The sequence below is a fragment of the Nothobranchius furzeri genome, chromosome 17 (genome assembly GCF_043380555.1).
Source record: "Nothobranchius furzeri strain GRZ-AD chromosome 17, NfurGRZ-RIMD1, whole genome shotgun sequence".
Taxonomy (NCBI): Eukaryota; Metazoa; Chordata; class Actinopteri; order Cyprinodontiformes; family Nothobranchiidae; genus Nothobranchius; species Nothobranchius furzeri.
Genome location: NC_091757.1, coordinates 29,389,445 through 29,414,712, shown reverse-complemented (window position 1 = coordinate 29,414,712; position 25,268 = coordinate 29,389,445). Strand labels below are relative to the sequence as shown.

Genomic DNA, 25,268 nt, shown 5'->3' with positions numbered 1-25,268 from the left:
TCTCATCCAATCAGAGCTTCCGTCTGTTGCAGGGCAGAATCTGGAGTGTTTATCAATTTGTCCACTCCGATTTGCTAAGATTTATAAACAACTAAGTTAATTAAACAGAGCAACGCCATTTTAAAGTCAGTTCCATCTCAGCTCCAACGGAGTTACATCATAGACTCAACGTAGTTTCGACCAGCTCTCAAATCATCATCTCTAAGGGAATTACAGACCGGCCAGCTGTATTTTTCTACTTAAGCTGAGAACTGTCAAGCTGGAAATTCTGTTGTTTGAACAACAAGACGACGGTTCCTTCAAAATAAAAGCTGAACGCGCTGAGACCTGCCACTACTACCTGGAGCTATCCGTAGACGGGTTTTTGTCGTGCTGCCACACTGTTTCATCAGTCTAGTACCACGGAGGTCCGGAGACCTGACATTCCCGATCTGACCACGGGAGTTCCTACACGGTACGTAGACTCAGCAAGATGGCGTTTCATGTCATGAGCTTCTGAAGCCCTCGTGGTTCCTAGTCAAAACATCAGACACCCAGATCCGCCTGCCTCAGCCTGGAGATTCTGAACACACACACACACACACACACACACACACACACACACACACACACACACACACACACACACACACACACACACACACACACACACACACACACCAACACTTCAACATTCAAATCCATATGCATCCATCATAGAGAGTTAGTCCTGGGACATTGTTTGAATTTTGAATTTATAATTATAGAAATTAAAGATTCTTAAATGATCCCAACTCTCTTTTCTTGTCTCTAAGTAAATACAAAGTGTTTAAATAAAACTCCCTGAAGTAAAAACAACCTCTTCTGATTATAATATCTGGACCTAATAAAAGTGTAAGAATATACAACTATATTCCACTACACCAACATCCACCTAACACCAACACTCACTGCCTTTTATAACTAAGTGACTGATTGGAAGAAACCAAGAAGAGGGGTAATCAAAGAAATAATAACTAAATAATATTTACAGAACCCAACCACCAAAATAATAAATGGCACCAAACATTATTTACATAAATACAAATCATACTAAATAAATCCAAGTTCAAACAAAAGAAACTAGGTTTCACATAACTCCTCCAAGAATCACCCCTCCTTATTTAAGTGGTATGCTCCAGCAGCTTAAAAGCAGCACCTGGGACACAAACTTCCCTTTGCTGCCCCGCCCTGCTGAGGAGACAATACCAGAAAGGTGAGTGAAACTTTGGAGATCAACTTAAACACAAATTGACATTTGACAAACATTTCCTCTTTACACATGAAGGGTGGCCAGTCCCTCTGCTTCTAAAGAATCTGTTACAAATGTCCAACACAAAATAAATAACTTCAATAACAAAACCTTTTTGTCTGTAACTCAATCAGAAATAACAGAACATAAATCATAATGAATGGATCCCCTGGTCTCCATTACATATATAAATAAATGAATACAAAAGGAAATGTATTTTGTGTGTCTCATAAAGGGACCTAGATTATTTATCTAACACAATTTATTTTTATTTTGTTGTTTGAAAAACATAAACATGTTTTATTGTAATATATTGTCAGTAAATGTTTAGAGCACATACGTTTGACACAAGACCAGCGGGCCGCATCTGGCCCGCGGAGCATTTTTATGTGGCCCGCGAAATAAATATCAAAAATATATTAAAACTGGCCCGCAAGCCGATTTTACCGCAAAGACTTCAACTCCCATGATGCTGCGTTAGCGCATAGTCGACGTGCCCCCTCCTTTGTGTTTTTTCCAGCGTCTGCTGCCGGTGTCTGCAGCTCCGCTGTCTCGGACAAACTACACTCCTCTCACTCAGCGCCGAGTTTACTCAGCTGTTTTCTGACGTTGACGTCCAGAAACGGAGATTCTAGCCGCTCAGTAATGTGTTCATGACTGAAAGAGAAAGTTTTCCAACTAACGTCCAGACAGAGCTGATATAACTCCAGCGAGCAGCGACACGCTCAAACCAGCACGGCTCTGTGGTTGCTGTCGTGTTTCCTCCCCGACACACAACAACGTGGTCAAGCTGCTCAGACATGTTCATCAGCACAAACCTATGTGAGCACCTGTTGTCATCTAATGTTGTCATTATTATGATGAAGATGAACAAAACAACAGGAGTCTCCTCCTCAGCTCAGATCAACCCCATGATGCAGGTATCTGGCTGGAACAGGTGAGCATCACAGTAAACCAGTGGAGCAAACTGAGCTTTAAATATGTTGGTTTTATGCTCTTTTTCTGCTCCAAAACATGAAAGTTAACAGGTGAGATGTTGCATTTTCATTTAAGATAAAATGATATTTTTATTTTGTTGTTGGCCCGTGAGAAAAGATTTAACCTACAGTAAACAGGAAGTGGAAAGGCTGCAGATAGATGAATAGAATAGAAAATCCCTTTATTGTTCCTCAGTGGGGAAAGCTAGACGTCACAGCAGCGATGACACTTATTACAGGAGAAAAAAAGGAGAATAAAAAATAAGAAAAATGAATAAACAAGAAAACATAAATCCTGAATAGATTTTTTAAATGCTGAATATACCACAAGTAATGAATACCACTGATGTGTTTTATTTAAAACTGACTTGCTCGTGTGTAATTTGGTTATTCCACATTCAGTGTTAATGCAGAAATATGTTTGTTTCCAAATTTAAAGGTTCAAAATTGCATATATGTTGATAAAGAAAACGTGCAAATTTGCCGTCACTTTTTAAAAAATACTAAGTTCGGCCCTCGACCCCGTCCCAGAGTTTCATTTCGGCCCTGTGTGAGTTTGAGTTTGACACCCCTGGTTTAGAGGAATCAAAATTGAATTTCTATATTTCCTAACAAAGATATAGAAAACATCCACTCCAAAACGCGTGTCCACTTTTCCATCTTTGTGCTTAAATTTACATGAACAAAGAAATTTCTTTTTGTGGCACATCCTCTTTGTTTGTGATCAAATAGTAAATTAAATATAAGCTTGAAGAAATGCGAAACAGAAACATTTCTTCTCATGGCTAAGCTGAAAACATGCGTATAACATGTGGCCTATTTTTGTTTTCTTTGTTCAGAATCCCTGAATTCTGGCAGAAAAGTTTTATTGTTGATAAATATTGATATTTTAAACTCAATACCACCACAACACAGCATGTATAAAGAATGCTGGGTGGAAATAATAATAAATGTGTCCTTTAGGAGCTGCTTGCCTGGTGTTCTCTCACATATTTCCAGCATTATGATTTAGATGCTTCACTAAACATGGTTTTCTATTGATTTCTACTCACTGTTAGAATGGACTTACCAACTATAAGGCCAACTTCACAGTGATGGTCGTCATAACCACAGGTCATCATGGTTCCAACTGTGTCGTTAATCACAGCCAAGATGTCGACATCAAAGTCCTGCAACAATATTCTGTTTAATTGTCTGTAATAAAACCAGCACAAAATAACTCGCATGGCAACATAAAAAATGTGGCCTTGTTTAATTGACAAACTTTTATTTAAAAGAAAAGTTACATTTCTGAGTTTGAACAGCTTTTAATATCTAATCTCATGTTTTATTTTTTCTTAAATATTGAATAACTTTTAGGATAGTTCAATGATTTCCTCTGGCTGTGAATTCTGATGCACTCCTGGGTGTCCATGCCTCCCAGATGTGAAGCTGGAGTGATCAACAGCTGTGTTTTAAAGCTCCCAGCAGGAGTTCATCACATCATTATTTATAATACCAGGGTGCCTACACACACAAGTTGGTGTTGCATCAAAAATGTACTTCCATTTGTTAAATGAAGGCTCTGAAGTCCTTCAACCACTGCAGCAAGCTCGTCTGTAGACAAGTCTAAACTAATCTACCATCTACTCCATCAGCTAGGCAGTCGGTTTGTTAGAAAGTGAACTTCCTCTTCATAGCACACGTAAAAGCCATTGGCATGAGAACTACTGTCCAATTCTCTGTCTATCGTAAGACTCCACATTCGTTTTTTCTTTCTCTTATAAAACGAACGTATTCAGCCACTAAAAGAAGGAGAAAAAAAAAACATTTGTGTTTTCTTTAAGGTAATTTAGCTTGGAAAAACTTGTTTTTGTTTATTTCTGCAAATTCTATAGGTACAAAAATAAAACAAGATATTAACGACTAAGCCCTAAGGGTCTGAAACGTAAAAAACGTGTTTTATTTTCCAGAGCATGAAACCAGCAACAGCCAGCATTGCACAACTTCTTTAAAAATGAATGCTTATATGTTCATATATTGTATGCTTACCCCTCGCTTTCTGATGGCATTCCTGAGAAGGCTGACCACTTCCTTTCCTTCTACTCCACTTAACCGGAAGCCTTTGGTCCAATAAATCAAAACACTCTGTAAACCAAAAGCAGACAGCTCAGTGAAGACTGTGCACCTGTTTTAGTTCAGCCTCACACCACCAGCTTCTGAATTATGCAAATTATATATTTCTCTAAATAGTCGATGCAAATGATAGACAGTATATTTTGAAGCCTTCAAACGGTTGGAGTGTAATTCCAATGTTACTGAAAACCCAATAACAGGTTTTTTTCTTTCAAAATATATAAAACTTCAAAGTCACAGTTTCAAATTACTCAGTCTCAAAAATTTGTTGAATTTACAGCATTATTCACTGAAATCAAAGCTTATTTTAATCAAAACCATCTGAACAGGTCCAGTTACATTTTAACATAAGACCACTTGTTTGGTAGCAACTTTTGGACCGTTTCTCCTTGAATTTCTTTGCAGAATGTAAGAATAGCCTCCCAGAGACGTTGCTGCTGTTTGGATGTGAACTGCCTCCCGCCCTGACTGATCTTTTGCATAAGGAGGCTCCAAAGGTGCCCTATGGGGTTCAGGTCATGGGGTTGGGAGCCACACCATGAGCTTCTCTCTTTCTCTCCTCACAGCAGCCTCTGATGTAGTTATGAGATGGTGCATTGTCATGCACGAAGATGATTTTGTTGCAGAAGGCATGGTTCTTCTTTTTGTACCATGAAAAAGAGGGGGTCAGTCAGAAACTCCACATATTTTGAGAGGTCACCTTTACACCTTCAGGGTAAATGAAGGGGTCAACCAGCACTCTCCCCATGACTATGGTCCAAAACATTGCTTGGCCTACTCTGCTAATGTGTCAGCCTTGACGTTACATGGTGGTTGTCTTGTGGTATATATATATATATATATATATATATATATATATATATATATATATATATATATATATAATCGATGCAATTTGCTGGGTTCCTTATGAAGGAAACTTTTTTTCTGATTGGCTTAATGAACTGGGGTGTCATTTATCAAACATTGCGTAGAATCATTACTAAAACTGTACTTAAGCTCAGCAAAAAAAAAGTACTTACACCAAGTAGGTTTGTGATCTATCAAACATGGAGTACGCACAGATGCACGCAATCTCCGCTTCATAAACCAGAGACTAAAGAGAAAGGTTCTCAGCTGCTTTTTAGTCACATTCCACCCTCACCAAGCCCACTTACTGCCATAAATGGTCAATGCAAAGTGCCTTGTGGATCTCATGCATATACATAAGTCGGCTGTTGCAGTGCTCCGCCAATGACGATGGCGACCGTAGATCAATGAAGCGCAATTTCACAGAAGCAGAAATTGAGGTACTTGTGGGTGAGGTGGAGAAATGAAAGGAAGTGCTTTTGCAAAACTAATAAGAGAAAATCCACGGAGTGGCACAGCGTTGCTGAAGCTATCAATGTTGTGAGTCCTTCAGAGAGATCTGTGGCCGATATAAAAAAAAAAGTCCGATCAGGATTCGATCCCCAGACACCCTGGTGAGAGTCACGCACGCTAACCGCTAAGTTTTCTTTCATAAATGCCAAAATTTGCGTGGAAAGTTGCTTACGCAGTTTTCCGACCCTGTTTTGTGCGTAAGCAAGCTGACCAATGAGGACCCTGACCTGTATTGGAATGTTTACTGTGAAGTGCCTTGAGACGACTCTTGTCGTGATTTGGCGCTATATAAATAAACTTGAATTGAATTGAATATACACACACACAGACACACACACACACACATTTTAAGACATAGAAACAATATTTTGGAATTTAGTATAGAAAAAAAATCTGACTAGAACCAGTGTTTAACGGTCCTGCTGAGATTGGTTAATGGAGATTAGTTAGATATAGCCAGGACGCATGGACCCTTTAGGTAAAAAAAAATTCCAACACTTTCAAGTGTCTAGAGCAGTGGATCCCAACCGTTTTGACTCGTGTACCCTCTGAGCCATTTTTTAGATGTTCGTCAGAGTGGGAGAGGGATCTTAATTACAAGGGCAACTCATTTATATTCCATTCATCCATTGTTGTCCATTTATCTAGGGTTGGGTTGTGGAAGCAGCAGCCTACGCAGAGGCCCAGACTTCCCTCTCCCCAGCCACTTGGGCCAGCTCCTCCAAGGTTGGCCAGCCAAGAAACATGGTCCCTCCAGACTGTCCTGGATCTTCCTTTGGATCTGTTCCCTGTTGGATTTACCTGAAAAACCTCATCAGGAAGGTGTCAAGGAGACATCCTAAATGGATGCCTAAGCCATCTCAAATGGTTTCTCTCGATGTGAAGGAGAAGCGAAGTGAAAACTAACCCAGAAATTAGTACGTACAACAATGGCCTTAAGTGAAAGATTCACTAGAATGATTGACGGTTATGCAGACCGATGGTTCAGTCACGTCGCTTTACCTTTAACCTCCTCTACTTGGGGCAGGATTTCATCCCTGACCTGGAGAAGGCAGTCAAATGTGTTTCAAATTCAGCCCTTACAGGACTTTCCACAGATAGATTTGCAAATTGCAAATGCTTCGAGAGTGAGTGATGTCACTGATCAGCACCAAAAAGCATGTACATTAACATTAATTACATTAAGTTTTATTTTGTCTAAATATATCATAATTTAATCCATTTGGTGCACGAGAGCAACTGCGTGATGTAATGTACCTATTGTTTATAAACCTACTGGGTGCATCACTCTATCTGCCTCCCTTCTTACCCTGATGTGCCCATCATCATGAAACAGGAGTAATCTAAACTCAGACCAGTTTTTAAAAATGCATTGAACAGTTTTTAACCAAATTAAAGGGACAATTAGCTACATTTTCATATTTTTCAATCATAAAGTTGAGCCAGTATGTGCTAAATTTATCCTTTACAGGGTTAATGAAAGGTCACCCAGTCCCCATCACCCCCTGTTGCCAGAATATCACACTTGCAACTTCACAGTTGCCGGTTCGGTCTGCTGGGACTTCTAAAATATTGAGCTGCCCTACCTGGCACTGCTGTGAGGCTTCAGAACATTTCTGCATGGTTTAGATCATGAACACAGCTGATTTGTTTAATTTAGTGATGAATCACTCCTCTAGACAATAAAGAAGTTTAGGAGACGTTTCATCTGTTAGATTAAGGTTTTAAAAAAGACGAATGCACAGTGAGGAGATAGTTTTGCTTCTACAAACGGACACTAGCGGGTGCTAAAAGCCAAACTGCTTCGTATCCTTTTAAGACGGGCTGCACAATATATCGAAAAATTATCGTCATCGGGATAACAGGAAGTGCGATAGGCCCATCACAAAACACCTCAAAAATGGCAATAAATACTTGGTTCAAACATTTCGATCTGTGTCATACATCAACTCTTTGTAAACTAGCTCTATTGTTTATGCGTAAGTATTACCTGACCAATCAAATGTAGCCCTTCCAATATGAGGCCAATTAGATGTATCCATTTACATAATATGCCTGCACTCTACATAGACCCGGATGGAAAGCACACCAACACCCGAGTCGAGTTAGCTTAGCGTCGAAATGACTGCGTACAAGTCACGAAAATGTTGCCAAGGATGATGACCTCACAGTTAAAAAATATGGCAAGTCTTTCATTTGGAGATACTCTGATTATGAGAAACATGACCTACTACAATCAAAGTTACTCTGCACAGGGTTTCCCTTACATACGCGTCGCCGTGGCGGGGCGCCACGGCTGAAATTCCACCCCCATGCCTACAAGATCCCAAGTTACCCCCCCCCCCCACCCCCCCCACCCCCCGCTGTTTCCCGAAGAAGCAGCGGGAACTACTATGTTGTCGCCAAGGAGCAGGCAGGGCAAGGTGAAGTTACAGCATAAGTTACTGAGTTTAAAATTAGACAGGTAGCAGTGGATATAATGCTTTTTGGTTTACATGTTTCAGTAGCATAAAGAAAAATGAGTGTTGACGATCTTGACAGGGTTTCCTCCAGTGCTTATTAGGCCAGGTTTTCCTACCCCCATCAGGCTAAGCATCACTTATTCATTTAAAATGTATTTATTTTCTCATGTATGACTTTAACCGCATCTAATACTGTATTATGGCGTGAACGCAACTGCGACAACTTAAGATTGATGTGTGAGCAGCCTGAGAGGTCGGGTGTTTTCCCTTAAAACCCTTAAAACCTCCAGCAGGCTACACTGCACTATTGACGTGTTAGTACGCGGCGCTAACAACTTAGCAATGTGACATGTCTCAGAGAAAGCGTAAAAACACGTTGGACGCTTCTTCTGAAGTGGGAAAATAACACTTCTTAAGCAGAGCACGACGTCACCTTGGCTCGTTCACGGTCGAGCCGGACTGAGCTCAATAACATTGACCCAGCACAGCCACTGGATCGTTGGAGCTGCCCCGTGACTGCCTGATGGAAAACCAGCGGGTTTCATCAGACTCGTAAAGTTTCTTGTTTTTGCTGGGGATCCCCTGTATTTTACCGCTCCCTCCTGCAGTCTTCCGCTATTAAAATTTAAAATGATTCTGTAAATTCTGTGCATCAATAGAAAAAATCTCTGTCCCTGCCAGCTGCAGTAAATATAGTTTCCAAATAATGAATAAGAGGTGCATTCATCTGTGTATCTCCTTTGATCCGCATTAGTGATATTCTCAGCACCAGAACAATGAAGCAAAGAAACAGATTCCTGAGTTTGTTAGAAATTTTATTTATTAGGTGCATCTAACCTGTTCTATTTTTCTGTGAAATGAGATCAAATCAGTGCTTCTATGGGTTGTCTCCACTCTGCACTAGAAAATTTTACTTTATTTAGAGACGTGTCATAATTTAATTACTTAGCCATTTTTTTAACATAAATGTCTTTCCTTTGTCTCCTCCTTCTCCTCTGTCAAATGCAGTCAAAGAAGATGCCCCCATTGCTCGTGCCGTTGGGCTTTGCACATTAGAAGGCTAACCAGCTGGAAGGCTAAAACCGCACTGAAAAAAGCACAGCAGGAGCACAACCTCCCAGAGCACTCACTCATCACAGAATGCCCAACCAGGTGGGGTTCCAGACAAAAAATGATTGAGTGTCCTAGAGCAGCAACGGGCCTTATCTGATGTCCTCTCAGCAGACTAAAAATCAAGACATTTGATTCTCACCTGGCAGGATCTTAATGTACTAGTCTGTAAACCAGGCATTAATACCCCTGCAAGAATTTGCAGATGCTGTGTCAGGTGAGAGTTACATCAGTGTTGCATGCGTGAAACCGATCCTTCATCTGATGAAGACATAAGTGTTTGCAGAGAAAGAGGCTGACAGTGATTTAACAACTTCATTTAAGAAGAAAATCATTGACCACCTGAACACTAAGTATGACAATCCAGCAACCCAAGAACTTCTTGACATGGCGTGCTTCAGGGATCCCAGATTCAAAGCCAGCTTTATCAGCAGTGACAAGGTCTCAAGACTTCAAAACCAGAGTGATGTCAGAAAAGGAAGAAGCAGCACAGAAGGTAATTAGGTTATACATATTTTCACACAAAGATGATAAGGTATACACACATTTATCTGACACTGAATGGCAAGTGACTATTCAAGTTGTTGTTAAAAATGTCTAATGCTTTTTTCCCTTGCATTATTTTTCTCTGTTCAAGAAGAGACTTCACAGACCCAGAAACCCAAGCCAATGATCCACTCAGTGCCACCCTGAAATAGGCAAAGAAATCACTGGGCAGTTTCTTCATTCATTCATTCATTCATTCATTTATAGAGCACCTTCCACAACCTTTAGCAAGCCCAAGGTGCTGAACACAAGCAGGCAATTGTATCAATAAAAACTATCAAAAATAAAAACAAAATCAAAAACAACATAAAAAAACTGATAAGAAAAATTGTTAAACATTTAACATCAAGACAAAGTTGCAGACCCCAGTGGTGAAAATGCCTGGACATAATAATGGGCCTTAAAACATGACTTAAAAATCTGGAAGGAAGGTGCCAGCCTAACAGTCAAAGGTGGACCGTTCCACAAAGTTGGAGCAAGGACCGCAAATGCACAATCTCCCCTAGATTTGCATCTGGAACAAGGGACCGCCAGTAATTCCTGGTCACCAGAGCGGAGAGAATGGGTAGGGACATGCCTTTGTAGCAGTGCTGAAAATAGGCAGGAGCAGTACTGTGAAGAGCCCTGAACACGAGCATCAGCACTTTGAATTTTGCTCTGTACTGCATAGGAAGCCAGTGGAGTTCCACCAACACTGATGTGATATGGACACGATGTCTTGTGCCTGTCAGAAACCTAGCAGCAGAGTTCTGAACCAGCTGTAGGCAAGCAATCGCACCCTGACTCAAACCAGCATACAATGCATTGCAGTAGTCTAGTCTGGACAGGACGAATGCATGAATAACAGATTGTAGATGCTCACTAGACAAAATGGGCTTGATCTTAGCCAAGTGTCTCAAGTGGAAAAAACTGGAACGTACTACAGTTTTAATTTGTGCATCAAATTTTAGTGCTGAATCAATTTTTACACCCAGATTGGTAACAACATTTTTCTCATAGTGTGCCAAACGGCCAAGGTCCACAGTGGAGGCTGAGCCCACTGGCGTACCCGGACTGACTATGACCTTGGTTTTATCATTGTTCAAGAAGCTGGACACCATCCAGGAAGTGACATCATTTAAACAGTCCAGAAGAGGAGAAACGGCTCAACTAGTCCCACGGCGAATAGGGAGATATAACTGACAATCTTCAGCATATAGATGGAATCTCACACCATGTCAACTGAGTAAATTCCCCAAAGGTAGGAGATATAAATCAAACAGTAGGGGGGGCCAGAACAGATCTCTGCGGCACACCCCATTCAGGACAGCCCCACTTCCCAACTCATCTTTGGCACAACTGTCACAAGCTGCAGAAGCTGAGCTTAACAGCTACTTGCTGTCCTCCAACATAGACAGTGAGGAAGACCCCTTGGCATGGTGGAAACTTCACAAAATGATCTTCCTACAGCTGAGTAAGCTAGCAACGAAGTATTGTTGCATTCCTGCAAGTAGTTCCCCATCAGAGAGACTTTTTAGTACATCAGGAAACATAGTAACATGTCAGCACACATGTTTAAACCCTTGCAAAGTAAACATGCTGGTTTTCCTTTCAGAAAACTTGCCATAATAAAATATTAGCTCAGGGTGCACAGATGTGTACACAAATGCACGCACACGCACATATGAACACACACCACTGGATATTGCACTATTGTGTAGGTCAACAACACATAACATTCTTTAAAACTTATGTTTTCCTACAGTGTTGCTAATTGTTGTTCGTGCTGGTTTTTGCCAGTTCTTCTTCTGAAAGGTAGGCAGTCGTCTTCTCCTAGTTTGGCCCAGCACAGTTCACTTTCCAAATGCAGCAACAGCCTTATATCCTAACCACATGAGTGGAGAAAATGTTCAGTTGATCAGCAGCAATGAGAGAATTTGCTGTTGCATCTAAACTTATTTTCTTTTTTTAAAATTATTATTTCTTCAAAATACCCTGGTATGGGATGTTTTTACTGCCAATACAGTAGCAGGTGCAGGTGCAATTTTATTTCAATTAAAATGTTATGTTGTAATGGAATTCATGCATTAGTTTTTGTTTGCTATGAACCTAGAACAGACATCACACAGAAGACAACACTGCATACTTTAGTATTTGTTCATTTATCGCAAGTAATATTGACATCGCAATATTAAGCACTGTTATCGCATATCGCAAGTTTTCCTAATATCGTGCAGCCCTACTTTTAAGTTGTTTCTGCATCTCCTTAGATGTTTTCTCTGCTTGATGCCAAGGATCTGACCCTTCTCAAACAGACTAACATCTTTTCCATGACTGCCAGATGTGTCTTTCCACATGTTTGTTTAGGAAATGAAAAGCTGCTCATTGCACCAGTTGGGGTAAATAACTTGTTGCCAGCTGAAAGGTAATCACCCAAGCAGTAATTATCCGATAGGAGTTTACATTAAAACACATGCGAGACTTTTGTCAAAGTCAAAAATATGCTGCAAAAAACACCCGGCCTTCCAAGTGAGCACTGCAGCGCTGAAGCATCTTTTGTGGTAATTATTTTTGAATTCCACACAACTGCCATTTTTTCTAAATAATTCAAATAACATCCTTGCAATTGTGAACAGATATTGTCAGAAGCCTCTGAGCCTATTTCAAAGAATTCCAAGAAACTCACTGTGCTGATAGTCAAGCCTTAGAAAATACATAAAAAACAAGTCAAAAAACTAAGCTGCAGAATAAGTCAGGGGGTAAATTATGTCAAGCAGAATTGACATTCAACAAAAGTTGAAACACAACTTGAGGTCAAAACGCAATGAGTCATCTTTATTTTTAGAAGATTAAAGTTATAGCATTGCCATCTGCTATGAGGCCACAGAGAATCGAAACCACTCTACAGATATTGAAACACTCCTGTCTCTTGATGGACTCTTAAGTCAAGCATCTCTACCAACTATAATGCTAAGAAATTGCTACTGTTTTTCAGTAAAATGAGAGTTGAAGTGAAGGCATGTAAATGTTCTTTTGTTTGCCTTTCAGCAGGAAGAGAACATGGAAATTATGAATGCTGAATTCCAAGAATCTTTGTAGAGGGTTGGGGAATAAGTAGAGTCAAATTATGTTTCCCTACAGGTCACGATCACTCTAATCAAAATACGTGATGCATGATTATGAAACTAGATGTGTTCAGTGAGCTTTCTTAGTAATTTAGCTTTCTTCAATCCAAAATGTTTCTGCAGCTCTTGTTGCTGAAATTTGATTTAAAAATACTTTATTCATGGTACATATTTTTGCCTAGATCACTGTCAATATTGAGAGAAACCCTGCCCTCTAGCAGTACTAATTTATATCAGCTGCTTTAGTCCTAATCAATGGCCTATAAAGGCAAGACACACAGAAAAGACTTCATGAGTAAAAGCAAAAAACTCTCCCAAGATCTTCGTAAACTTATCGTTAAAATGCATTTTGATGGGAATGGTTATAAGTGCATTTCCAGAATGCCGAATGTTCCTGTGAACACTCTGGGGGCCATTATCCAAAAATGGAAAGAGCATCAGTTCACTATAAACCGGCCACAAGCAGGTACTCCACCTAGGATTCCTGTCAGAGGAGACCAAAGAACAATCAGGAGAGCCAAGAACCACTCTAAACAGAACTTCAGGAAGACCCTTCATCAGCAGGTATTTTTGTTTCAAAGAAAACTATAAGCAATGCACTGAACCGCAATGGCATACATGCACACTCACCATGCATATTCATTTGCTGAAAAATAGCATGATAAGGCTTAGTTAATGTTTGTGAAACAGCATTCGGATACTACAGTGTGGTCAGATGAAAGCAAAAATTAACTTTTGGGTTGTCATTCTACATACCATGTTTGGAGAAGAAAGTGTACTGCCCACCACTCCAAGAACACCATACCAACAGTTAACTATGGGGTGGTAGCATCAAGGTGTGGTGCTGCTTTTCACCAAGGGGTACTGGCAGACTTCATAGTAATGAAGGCAGGATGAATGAAGAAATGGGAACATTCTGGATAAAAATCTGCTGCAATCTACTAGAAAGCTGAAAATGAAAAGGGGATGAACATTTCAGCAACACAAGGCCATGGTGTTAAAGCTGGTGCCTTTTTGCCCTGGGGGCTTGGAGCACCCACTGGTGTCATCTCCTGCCCTCAAAAGCAGAGGGTACTTTTACTACAATGAAGAAAACAACAAACGCTAATAGCTAGCTAAAAGCAAGATGGCCACAGCTAAAGGAACAGGTTCCTAAATGGGTGCTTGAAAAATGTACTGCTAGGATAGGAAGTCAGTGATTCCTGGAAAAAAGAAAAAATGAATGCAAGTCAATGGGGACATAAGCTATTTTCTAATCCAGTTTGATACGTGCCATGGATTTCACATATGATGTCCTTTAATTTTAAAAATACATTTTGATGCCAAAAAAGTTCTTGTTTTCAAACCGCGTCAAAACTTCTTTTTTAGGTTTTGTGTGAAAAAACATATTGAATTCAAATGTTTATCACACCAAATTGGCATAATCTAACAAGATACAAAGAGGGGAAAATTTGTTTTGTGAGTTTCGAACCTTTCTACCAGGATGACATCGGAGAAAACCACTATAAATCTGACCATAAGCCATCGGCTTGAACACTGCTGCTAACCACCTAAAATTCTCCCTCTCCCAATAATAACATTTTACTCACTTTGACATGGAATGTGCTACTAGTAGTCTACCTGTTGAATTAATTATAGATTCACTAGGATAAATGCAATAAAGTTTATCTCTCACTAAATAGAATAAAGTTAGTTTATTTACCAGATTAATAATTCTGTTATATCAAATAATGTAGGCTAAGCTTTAACACAAAGAAAATGATTTATCCCTTCCACTGTCTTATTGGGTGACCCCGCCAGGAAGGCTGATCATTGAGCTGGATTGATGGTTTATCTTTTGAGGCCCATGTGGCAGGGGTGAGGTGGTGCTCACTCCTCACCCCTGCCATGTGGACCTCAAGGGATAAACCATCAACCCTGCTCAATGATCAACTTGGAAGGGTCACACGATAAGACAGTGGAAGGGTTAAAAAATTTTTGTTTCTTGATTGCTCAGTCAGCAACCTTTTTATTTGATCATGAAATGATTTATATTCTAATGTTTATTGCGACAGTGGCACAGGAGTTAAGTGCTCGCCCCGTAATTGGAAGGTTGCAGGTTCGAGCCCCGCTCAGTCTGTCGCTGTCGTTGTGTCCTTGGGTAAGACACTTAACCCACCTTGCCTGCTGGTGGTGGTCGGAGGGACCGGTGGAGCCAGTGCTCGGCAGCCTCGCCTCTGTCAGTGCGCCCCAGGGCAGCTGTGGCTACATTGTTGCTCATCCCCACCAGTGTGTGAATGTGTGTGTGAATGGGTGAATGACTGATTGTGTTGTAAAGCGCCTTGGGGGGGTTCCAGGACTCTAGAAGGCGCTATATCAAATACAGGCCATTTACCATTTTTTTGTGTCCGGAGAGAAACAGACAAAGACGCACACGCTCGCACGCACGCACGCACACACACACACACACACACACACACACACACACACACACACACACACACACACACACCTTAAAAGTTGTTTAGTTCTTCTTTTCCATCATGGTGGTGAAATGGGATCAGCCTGGTAGATAGTTGTCATTGTTGTTGTGGTATCTTGGGTTGAGCTGCTTGATCATCTCTTTGAAACCTTGATACCGACCATTCAATTCAATTCAAGTGTATTTATATAGCGCCAAATCACGACATGAGTCGTCTCAAGGCACTTCACATGGTATTCCAACAAAAGGTCTGTTCATTAAGCCAATCAGAAAAAAGTTCCTATATACGGAACCCAGCTAATTGCATCAAGTCACTGACCATGGACAGGAGTCTCGTGACCAACTTGCTCACAATGGCCTCGGTCAGGACATTAACTTGCTGAGGTGTGCACGTAACAAACTTGTCCATTGACGAGGAGCACTTTATGAACACTGTAATTATGCGGGATTAAATAAATCATTAGCGTTTGTAATTAGAGCAAAAATATGTGACATACAAATGTTCTAAAGGTAATAACATCACCACCACTACTGGTGTTGCTACAGCTATAAATACAAGTAACTCTCTGTTGATGTTAGCAGCTAACAAGAGGTAAACTTATCGATGTGACTCTTTGTTCTTCCTCTCAAGATACTCATTCATTGCTGATGTGCTCCCGTGAAAGGAGTTTCGCTTTGCAGAGTTTGCATTCCACGGGCCTTTCTTTTGAATTTGTATAACATTCCCAATCTTTTCAGCTAAGTTGTGACTCGCCACATTCTCTGGTGAAAGCTGAGCTGGATGGCCACCACTGCGCATGTGCCTCGGACCTAAAGCGGTGGCTGAGCAGAAAGGCAGAAAGCAAAGGCCAAATGTGCTGCAGCAGGCAAGATTAATTTTTTTTTTAAATAAAATAAGGTCTATTTTATTTGTCAGCATCATCGTAATGAGTCGACTAATCGTGGCAGCCCTAGACATTTTGTTGCGGCTGCCTAATGCTCTGTTTTGGCTTGAGAAGGGAGGGCCTGGTGATGTATCGTGCCCGAGTCGGTGGTAGTGAGTCTAGTATGCTGCTACCTGATAGGGAACACTCCAGTGCTGAGGCTCACCCTAAGGTTTTTAAAGATGTGGTTGTTCAGCCGATATTGAAGAATTCTGGTCTGGATCACTCCATTTATGAGAACTTCTGCCCTATATCAAAAGTCCCGTTCCTCTCAAAGGTCCTTGAGAAAATTGTTCACGGTCAGATCTCTGCTCATACGAACATCAACTCATTGTTGGATGTATTTCAGTCCACCTTCAGACGACGCCATAGCACTAAGTCTGCTTTGATTAGGGTGCTAAATGACATTCTGGTAGCATCCAACTCTGGGTCTAGGGTACTGCTGCTCCAGCTGGACCTTTCAGCAGCTTTTGATACTGTCAATCACCATATTTTATTGGACCGGCTTGGGTCTTGGGTTGGGGTGACATAAATGGTTCCGCTGCTACCTATCCAACCGATCCATCTCTGTCCAGATTGGTGACTGTGCATCCTCCCGTCTCCCACTGTCTTGGGGGTGCCACAAGGCTCTGTTCTCAGGCCATTGCTGTTTTCTATCTACCTTCTGCCTGAATAAAATCCTGAATCAGCACAGCCTGAGCTATCACATTTATGCTGATGACTGTCAATTATATAAAGCAATGGATGAGAAGAACGCGGGCTCGCAATTGGTTGCCTGATGATGTAAAGGGCTGGCTGGCATCCAACTTCTTAAAGTTAAATGAAAGGAAGAATGAGTCTATTGTTTTTGACCCCTGCGACCACCATGGCTCTCACCCAGTTTGTGGCTTTCAACCCCAAACAGTGCATGACAAGTCTCAGGGTAAAGCTGGATGCTTAACTCTCAATGGCCCCACAGATAAACTGTGTATTGAGGTCTTGCTTTTATCGGCTTCGCTGCCTTACTCGCCTCAGTTAAATCTTGAAACGGAGGCATTTGGAGTCAGTCATCCATGCCTCCATTACCTCTCGCCTGGGCTATGCAAACGCCCTCCTAGTTGGTGCTCCGGTCACTGCCCCGAATCGGCTGCAGGTCGTCCAGGACGCTGCTGCCAGGTTTTTAACAAATACGCACAGACATAGGTAGCCATATTACCCCTGTCCTGGCACATTTTCACTGGCTCTGTCATTTTCAGAGTATAGCTTAAGTTGTTGACTTTTGTATTTAAAGCACTCAACGACCTGGCACCTCCCTGTCTCTCAGACCTGCTCACTCCCTATGTACCCACGCGCACAATGTGGTTGGCTGACCTCCTGCTGCTGTGCACATCCCAGATGCGATACAAATCAAGGGGTGAACGAGCATTTGTACATGCTGCCCCAAAGCTGTGGAACTCGTTACCCATTAAAGTTTGACAGGCTCCATCATTGGCGGTTTTTAAATCTCATTTAAAGACCCACTTTTACGATGTGCCTTTTAGATATTGACTCGTGGCACAGGAGTTAAGTGCTCGCCCCATAATCGGAAGGTTGCAGGTTCGAGCCCCGCTCAGTCTGTCGCTGTCATTGTGTCCTTGGGTAAGATACTTAACCCACGTTGCCTGCTGGTGGTGGTCGAAGGGACCGGTGGCGCCAGTGATAGGCAGCCTCGCCTCTGTCAGTGCGCCCCAGGGCAGCTGTGGCTACATCGTAGCTCATCTCCACCAGCGTGTGAATGTGTGTGTGAATGGGTGAATGACTGTGTTGTAAAGTGCCTTGGGGGGTTCCAGGACTCTAGAAGGCGCTATATCAAATACAGGCCATTTACAATTTTGACCACTTTATTGTTTTATGTGTTCTTAGTATTCCTCATGTTTTATCTGCTTTTGATAGGTATTTTTATCTTCTGTTTTAGTTGCTTAGATTGGTTGTGTTTCGTTTAGCCTGTGCAGCACTTTGGGCAGCTCCCATGCTGCATTTTAAACATACTATATAAATATGGTTTTATATGGTAGGTTATAATGAAAAAAGGAAACTTTTTTATCGAAGTTTAATCGACCCGTTTTTTTTATCTATCGCACCACATGTCTATCGCTAGATATACTGAACTATTAAATTATCATCCAGCCCTATCTTGGACTGGACTAAATCCCATGCAAAGGTTGCGCTGTGTCACTGTAAATTCAAGGAAAAACTGTGACTGTAGTTTAGAGAGTACATTTGATAGATAATAATTCAACTGAAGCAGTGGTGTAACGAGGCCCACTCTGACTGCTGAAAATAGAAGCAACTGACAGTGGATGACTAAAAGTGATAACAAGAAGAGCTGCAGCATCTGTGGCCTTGTGAAAGCTCATCACAAGCTGAAGTCCCTGTGTTGAAGCACACAGCAGTGGAGGCAGTATCATCATTTTAAAGAATATGATTGAGCTAATTTTATTTTATTTTTTGGTTCCTTAATAATGTCAGGATAAAGTGACGAGTTGTCTTCTACCTATTACCAAACAACAGGGGATGGAGCTCTGCTCAGATCCTCTAAATGTGTAAACATAGACAATAGTGAGAACAGTGACACGCCCAAGGAGATGTTGGATTTACTTTATTTGTATCCGTTGACACTCAAGCATTGAGGAAATCATTTTAAAGCAGAGTAAATAGGCCAGGGGTCAGCAACCCGCGGCTCTAGAGCCATATGCGGCTCTTTCATCCATCTGATGAATCTGCATGTAAAATAATTAATGATTATTTAATTAAAATAAATTTTATTTTACTGCATTCATTTTTTATCTGTATGCCAATTCTAAATGTAAAGATTGTCCACGTAAACCTGAACAGGTTCAGCGGTTGACAGGTCACCTGCTGGTGCGTAACCAGATGTCTCTATAGGAGCTTTCTGAGCTGAAGAGGACATGAGATTCTGGACTTGTCCTCAAACAGGCTCATGGATGCGTCGTGGCGTCGCCACATTGGAAACAGGAACAAGCGCTATTCAGCCAAAGTTTCATAATCAGGGAACATTTTCTAAGTGACAGACAGGGTTTGGAAAACACTCGCTTCAGTGAGAAAAATCTTCCTGCATGCGCTCTGGTTCTGCGACTCGCTCCAAGCCCCTGACCTACACATCTTCAGCTCGCTGCTCAACTTACGTGTGCGCTGACTGTGAGCTCCGCTGAGCTCAGTGTCCAGCTCAGATGTCCTGATGGGAATTTTTTCTTGATTGAAGTTGCTACCTCCGCGATGTGCATAACGATTAAAATGTCAGCACATCTGCAGGCTTGAGGTTTCTACATCAAAATAAACGATCAAATACGGGAAATATCTGGTCACTGCGAATCCTGCCATATAACTGTTTTGCCATCTTGTGAAGATTGTTGCAAACAGGAGCATTAAACTTGATTAACACCAGAGCCATGCACACTGCGCCATTATCTCCGTCACTGTAAATGAGGGAAAAAACTAATTGATAGGATCATTTTCTTTCCTTTTCAACATTGTTTCATGTAAAGTTTCGTTCTGTACTAAGTTTAATTACAACAATCCAACGAGAAAGAGCCTGGATTTGTATTCTGAACAGTTTAAACACAATTTAAAAGGAGACATGTGACACGTCAAAAAGTGGCACCTGCCCAACTATTAAAACCAGCAGGGTGAAAAATATCTAAATGCTGTAGGCAGAGATGGGCTACAACTTCTGGATCAATTTTATACTAATTGTTTTATTAATTGTCTTCTGTTGAAAGATAACTGTGAGGTACATGAGCGAATGATATTGGTTGCTGTCACCTGCTGTCATGAGTTAAAGCAGCTCTGGGCTGTCTTTGGGTGGGCCCAAGAGCAATTGGGTAGGCCCACCCACAACACTGCAGCTGCTGCGGCTCCCAGTGTTTTCTTTACTGTGGGAAACGGGTAATCATGGCTCTTTGATGGGAAAAGGTTGCCGACCCCTGAAATAGGCTAAACATAACCCTTACCTGGGTGCAAAATTTATAAAACACAAGAAAATTGCACTAAATTATAGGTTTATTCCTCTTCTAAACTAATAGGAACTAGTGAAAAATAGGTCTAAATCATAATCAGCTTTAAATTTTATTTTAATTAAATGATAGTCATTTAAACAGATGATGAGATGTGTACAAACTTTCATAGGTTAAGGCTATTAACCCAGCAGAATGCAAGGATCTGACGCGAGAATGGCAGAAATTCCAAGAACATCACGCATATTTGTGTCTTGAACACTTCTGCCACGTTTGATCGACAAAATAAGCTCACAGCTGATCACCCTGAGTGAATAGAAAATAAAAACAATCAAAAGTTGCATGTGATCCGCCATGTTGTGGAGTTGCTAATGTTTAGCTTCAACTAGACAAGACACTCTGCTCGTTCCTGGCTGTTAAATCAACACAGCCTTCCATGGTCGCAAGCCAATGTGGGTGAGTTCATGGAGACAGTTAGAACCATGTGGCGTAGATCTAGTGAAACAGATTGTTCTGTCCCAATCATTTTCCTGTCCTTTTCCTTTTTTTTGTTCCTTGTTTTCACAATCAGCGTGCACCTCAGACTGGCCGATCGTATTTCAAAAGGCTTTTCTGGTTATCACAGATGTTCTGCCTCTCATTCAAGAGGCTTCTTCAGTTCTGAAAGTTGGGTTATGGGTAAGAGACTTGTACATTTTGGTTAGAAAATAACAAACTGTGTTTTTGTATTATTTCTCATGTTTTTGTCTAAACTGACACAATGTTATGGTTTGTTTTTTTCCAGATCATGCAGTGAGTAGTACTTATGATAACTACATATAAAAATGTAGTTAATGTAATGTAATGTAGTTTATATAAAAATGTAGTGAAGTTGCAATTCACGTAAACTGTAAACAAAAACACGTAAACACAGCAGCAAAAAAACATTCCTCACAAGAGTCTATATTTTAGTGTCGGTTCTTCATTTTCAAAACCTCTGCAGTTAGCTCCATCATAGTGTCAAACAACTTAGGGTCCAAATCCTGCAGCCAGCCAGGATTTGAACCAGAAACCCATAGGATCAAGGTCTGGGCAGTTTTCTAACAATGGATCCAAAATTGCTGTTTTGTTCTCCAAAGCTACTCTAACCTTATAAGATGGTGCTTTGTAATGGAGAAGCCATTCTTCATCACTAAACTGTTGTTGGAGGGTTGGAGGAGTTCCTCTGGGAGGATGTTTAAGTAATGTTCTTTATTCATGGAGAGAGTCCACTCCCTTAGCTAAGAGGCAGTCCAAAAAATAACTTAATATGTCCTTCGGGGAGTCTGAGAAACCTCTTAGGGGGATTTTATTTTTAGTAAATTATATAAGAATTAGTGGTGGCTCTATGGCTTTAATATAGTCAAACTGACACAAATGTAATGATACTCACCTCATCCAGTTTGGTTTGCTGACAGGGAAAAGAGAAGGTGAAGCCCAGAGGAAGTTTTTTATCCTTTATGCCCATCTTCTCCAGGAAATTAGCCAGACATTCAGCTATGTGATCAAATAGCTACGAGGAGAGAAAAAGTGTTTCTCATTAAGTATGAGCTGAACAACCTCAGCGTGGGTGCTGCAACCATCACAGTCCACACTAAAGCCTTTGGATCAAATTAGAAGTATTTGTGAACGTTTTTCATTTAGAGGGAAAGTCCTAATGATGCAAAAGCAGAGGAATGCTATCTTCTGTACATTCATTCTGTGTATTCTGTCACCTTGCCTTGCTTGGTTCATCTCTGTGTTTTAAAAGAACCAAGCAAGGCATGAGGAGTAATAGATACAGTCCATCCGGAAAGTATTCATAGCGCTTCACTTATTCCACTTTTTGGTTTCTGTTACAGCCTCATCCCAAAATGGATTAAATTCATTTTGCCCATAAAATTCAACACACAACACCCCATAATGATAATGTGAAAAAAGTGTCTTGAAGTTGTTGCAAATATATTAAAAATAGAAAACTTGAGAAATCACATGAACATAAGTATTCACAGTCTTTGACGTGAAGCTCGGAATTCAGCTGAGGTGCATTCTTCTGTTTCCACTGATCATCCTTGAGCTGTTTCAGCAGATTAATTGGAGTCCACCTGTGGTAAATTAAGTTGATTGGAAATGATTTGGAAAGGCATACACCTGTCTATATAAAGCACCTGGGTTGACAGTGCATGTCAAAGCACAAACCAAGCATGAAGACAAAGGACTTGAGTGTAGACCTCCAAGACAGGACTGTCTGGGGAAGGTTACAGAAGAATGTCTGCTGCTTTAAAGGTTACTATGAGCACAGTGGCCTCCATCATCCATAAGTGGAAGAAGTTTGGAACCATCAAGACTCTTCCTAGAGCTGGCCGGCCTTCTAAGCTGAGTGAATGGGGGAGAAGGGCCTTGGTAAGGGAGGTGACCAATAATCTGATGGTCCAGGGTTTCCCTTACATAGGCGTAGCCGTGGCGGCCCGCCACGGCTTAAATCCCACCGCCACGCCTACAAGATCCCAAGTTTTTTGTTTGTTTGTTTTTGCGCTGTTTCTATGGAAGCCCATTCCCACCAGTCAGATAAAAAGTCATAATAATGAGATAGTATCTCATAATTATGACTTTGTATGAGATAGCTATCTCATACAAAGTCATAATTATGAGATACTAAGTCATAATTATGAGATACTAAGTCATAATAATGAGATAGTATCTCATAATATTGAGATAGTATCTCATTATTATGACTTAGCTATCTCATAATTATGACTTAGCTATCTCATAATTATGACTTAGCTATCTCATTATTATGACTTAGCTATCTCATTATTATGAGATAGCTAAGTCATAATAATGTCGTGTCCTGGAGGCATCTCGAGACTGGTCTAGTGGCACTGCGGTTTCTTCAATGGACTTCGGTACCTTTGGGGTCCACGGACCTCCTGACATTCCGGATCTACCATGGGGGTCTCCGAGAGGGTACATAGACTCGACAGATTGTGTCTGATGTGGTTTTACAAACCATCACTATAGTTTATAGCAGACCAAATTCACTCTCTCAGAACTCAGTTTCTTCAGATTCAAAGGTTCTGATAACATCACATTCACATCATCACACCTCACTTTCCATCCACTTAGATTCAATCAACACATGAAGTGTTCCTAGTTGTCATGTTTTTTTAATTGTTTGGAAAATAAATTTCTTTTTATAAAATTGACTGTCTGAATTGATACGAAGTGTCTTACAATCCCTGAAGAAACAAAGAATTCTAAATCTTCTGGTTAAACATTCAAAGATCAATCAGACTGAATTTCCATATTTATATAGAAATTCATTTCTTATTGGTCAAATGTAGTGTGGTACATTGAGCTTTAAAAGCACCCAAAATACATATGTATGCTATCCCTACATATTATGTAGGGATAGCATTTGTTACATTTGGAGAAAATAAAGCACTGCTCATCACCAGGCCAATACCATCCCTACAGTGAAGCATAGTGGTGGCAGCATCACGCTGTGGGGATGTTTTTCAGGGGCAGGAACTGGTAGACTAATCAGGATAGAGGTTAAGATGACTGCAGCAATGTACAGAGACATCGTGGATGAAAACCTGCTCTAAAGTTCTCTTGACCTCAGACTGGGGAGACGGTTCACCTTTCAGCAGGACAATGACCCTAAGCACACAGCCAAAATATCGGAGTGGCTACAGAACAACTTTGGTGAATGTCCTTGAGTGGCCCAGCCAGGGCCCACACCTGAACCCCACTGAACATCTCTGGAGACTGTGCACCGACGCTTTCCATCCAACCTGATGGAGATCGAGAGGTGCTGCAAAGAGGAATGGGCAAAACTGCCCAAAGATAGATGTGGCAAGCTTGTGGCATCCTATTCAAAACAACATGAGGCTATAATTGCTGCCAAAGGTGCATCAACAAAGTACTGAGTAAAGGCTGTGAATACTTATGTTCATGTGATTTCTCAAGTTTTTTTTATTTTTAATAAATTAGCAACAACTTCAAAGACACTTTTTCACATTATCATTATGGGGTGTTGTGTGTTGAATTTTATGGGCAAAATGAATTTAATCCATTTTAGAATGAGGCTGTAACAAACAAAAAAGCGGAATAATTGAAGCGCTATGAATACTTTCCAGATGCACTGTATATTAAGGGTAACTTCAGATTCAAGAAGACTACAGAAGTAAAAGAGAAAAACTTTTGTTTAAACATGTAATGACTGTTTTAAAAATTTATTTTCTTACTTTACTTTAAACTGAGTCTGAATGTAATCAGATCTCATCATTGATAAGACTAGTTCCAGTAGACACTTTTACTGTGTTATTTTCAGTCATACATCTAAGATGTTAGACTCTGTCAGTCTCTCTCCCTGTGTGTGTGTGTGTGTGTGTGTGTGTGTGTGTGTGTGTGTGTGTGTGTGTGTGTGTGTGTGTGTCTGTGTGTGTGTGTGTGTGTGTGTGCGTGCGTGCGTGCGCCAAGCAGCTCCAGACAATAAAACCAGTGTTCCTATAAGAATCCACAAAGAGCAGACAGCCAACTATAAATTAGTAATCCCTGTCTTTCATGTCAGAGTTTTAAACTAAGATCTTCTTTTGAGAAATGAAATTAGAGCAGTTTGGGTTAAAATTTGAACATAAAGTTAAAAGCAGTCTCATGCAAAATCACACAATCCTGTGCAATCAGAGTATGTGTCGTCAATGTCGCTCAGCTAATATCACATCAAATTCTAGCACGAAGGCAGTAAAACTGACGGAGTTGCTACTTTTGTGTGTGATTAAGTCCTTTACCTGTTGGAGCCATGTGGGATGTGGTTTGTGATGGCAATTTTAAATCACCGAACATTTTTATTTACAAATCTGTAGATAAGACCATCTGTTTTTATGATGGTCATAGTTAAACCTACCTGTTTGATAACTGCAGGATCATTCTGGAAGACCAGATGT

The 25,268-nt window shown here is 40.8% G+C and overlaps 2 protein-coding genes across 2 annotated transcripts in view; one reads left to right on the top strand and one right to left on the bottom strand.

The window, feature by feature from the left end:
* LOC139063708 (uncharacterized) overlaps positions 1-25,268 on the top strand; it is a 499,759-nt gene that overhangs the window by 393,023 nt on the left and 81,468 nt on the right. The window lies entirely within an intron of this gene.
* The window catches only part of hk2 (hexokinase 2), a 112,109-nt gene that overhangs the window by 63,259 nt on the left and 23,582 nt on the right, over positions 1-25,268 (bottom strand). Inside the window, exons 4-6 of the mRNA XM_070546383.1 lie at positions 21,734-21,853; positions 4,279-4,374; positions 3,317-3,416 (exon numbers count right to left, since the gene is read on the bottom strand). Coding sequence (XP_070402484.1) covers positions 3,317-3,416; positions 4,279-4,374; positions 21,734-21,853 — 316 coding nt within the window. The remainder of the gene's footprint in view (positions 1-3,316; positions 3,417-4,278; positions 4,375-21,733; positions 21,854-25,268) is intronic.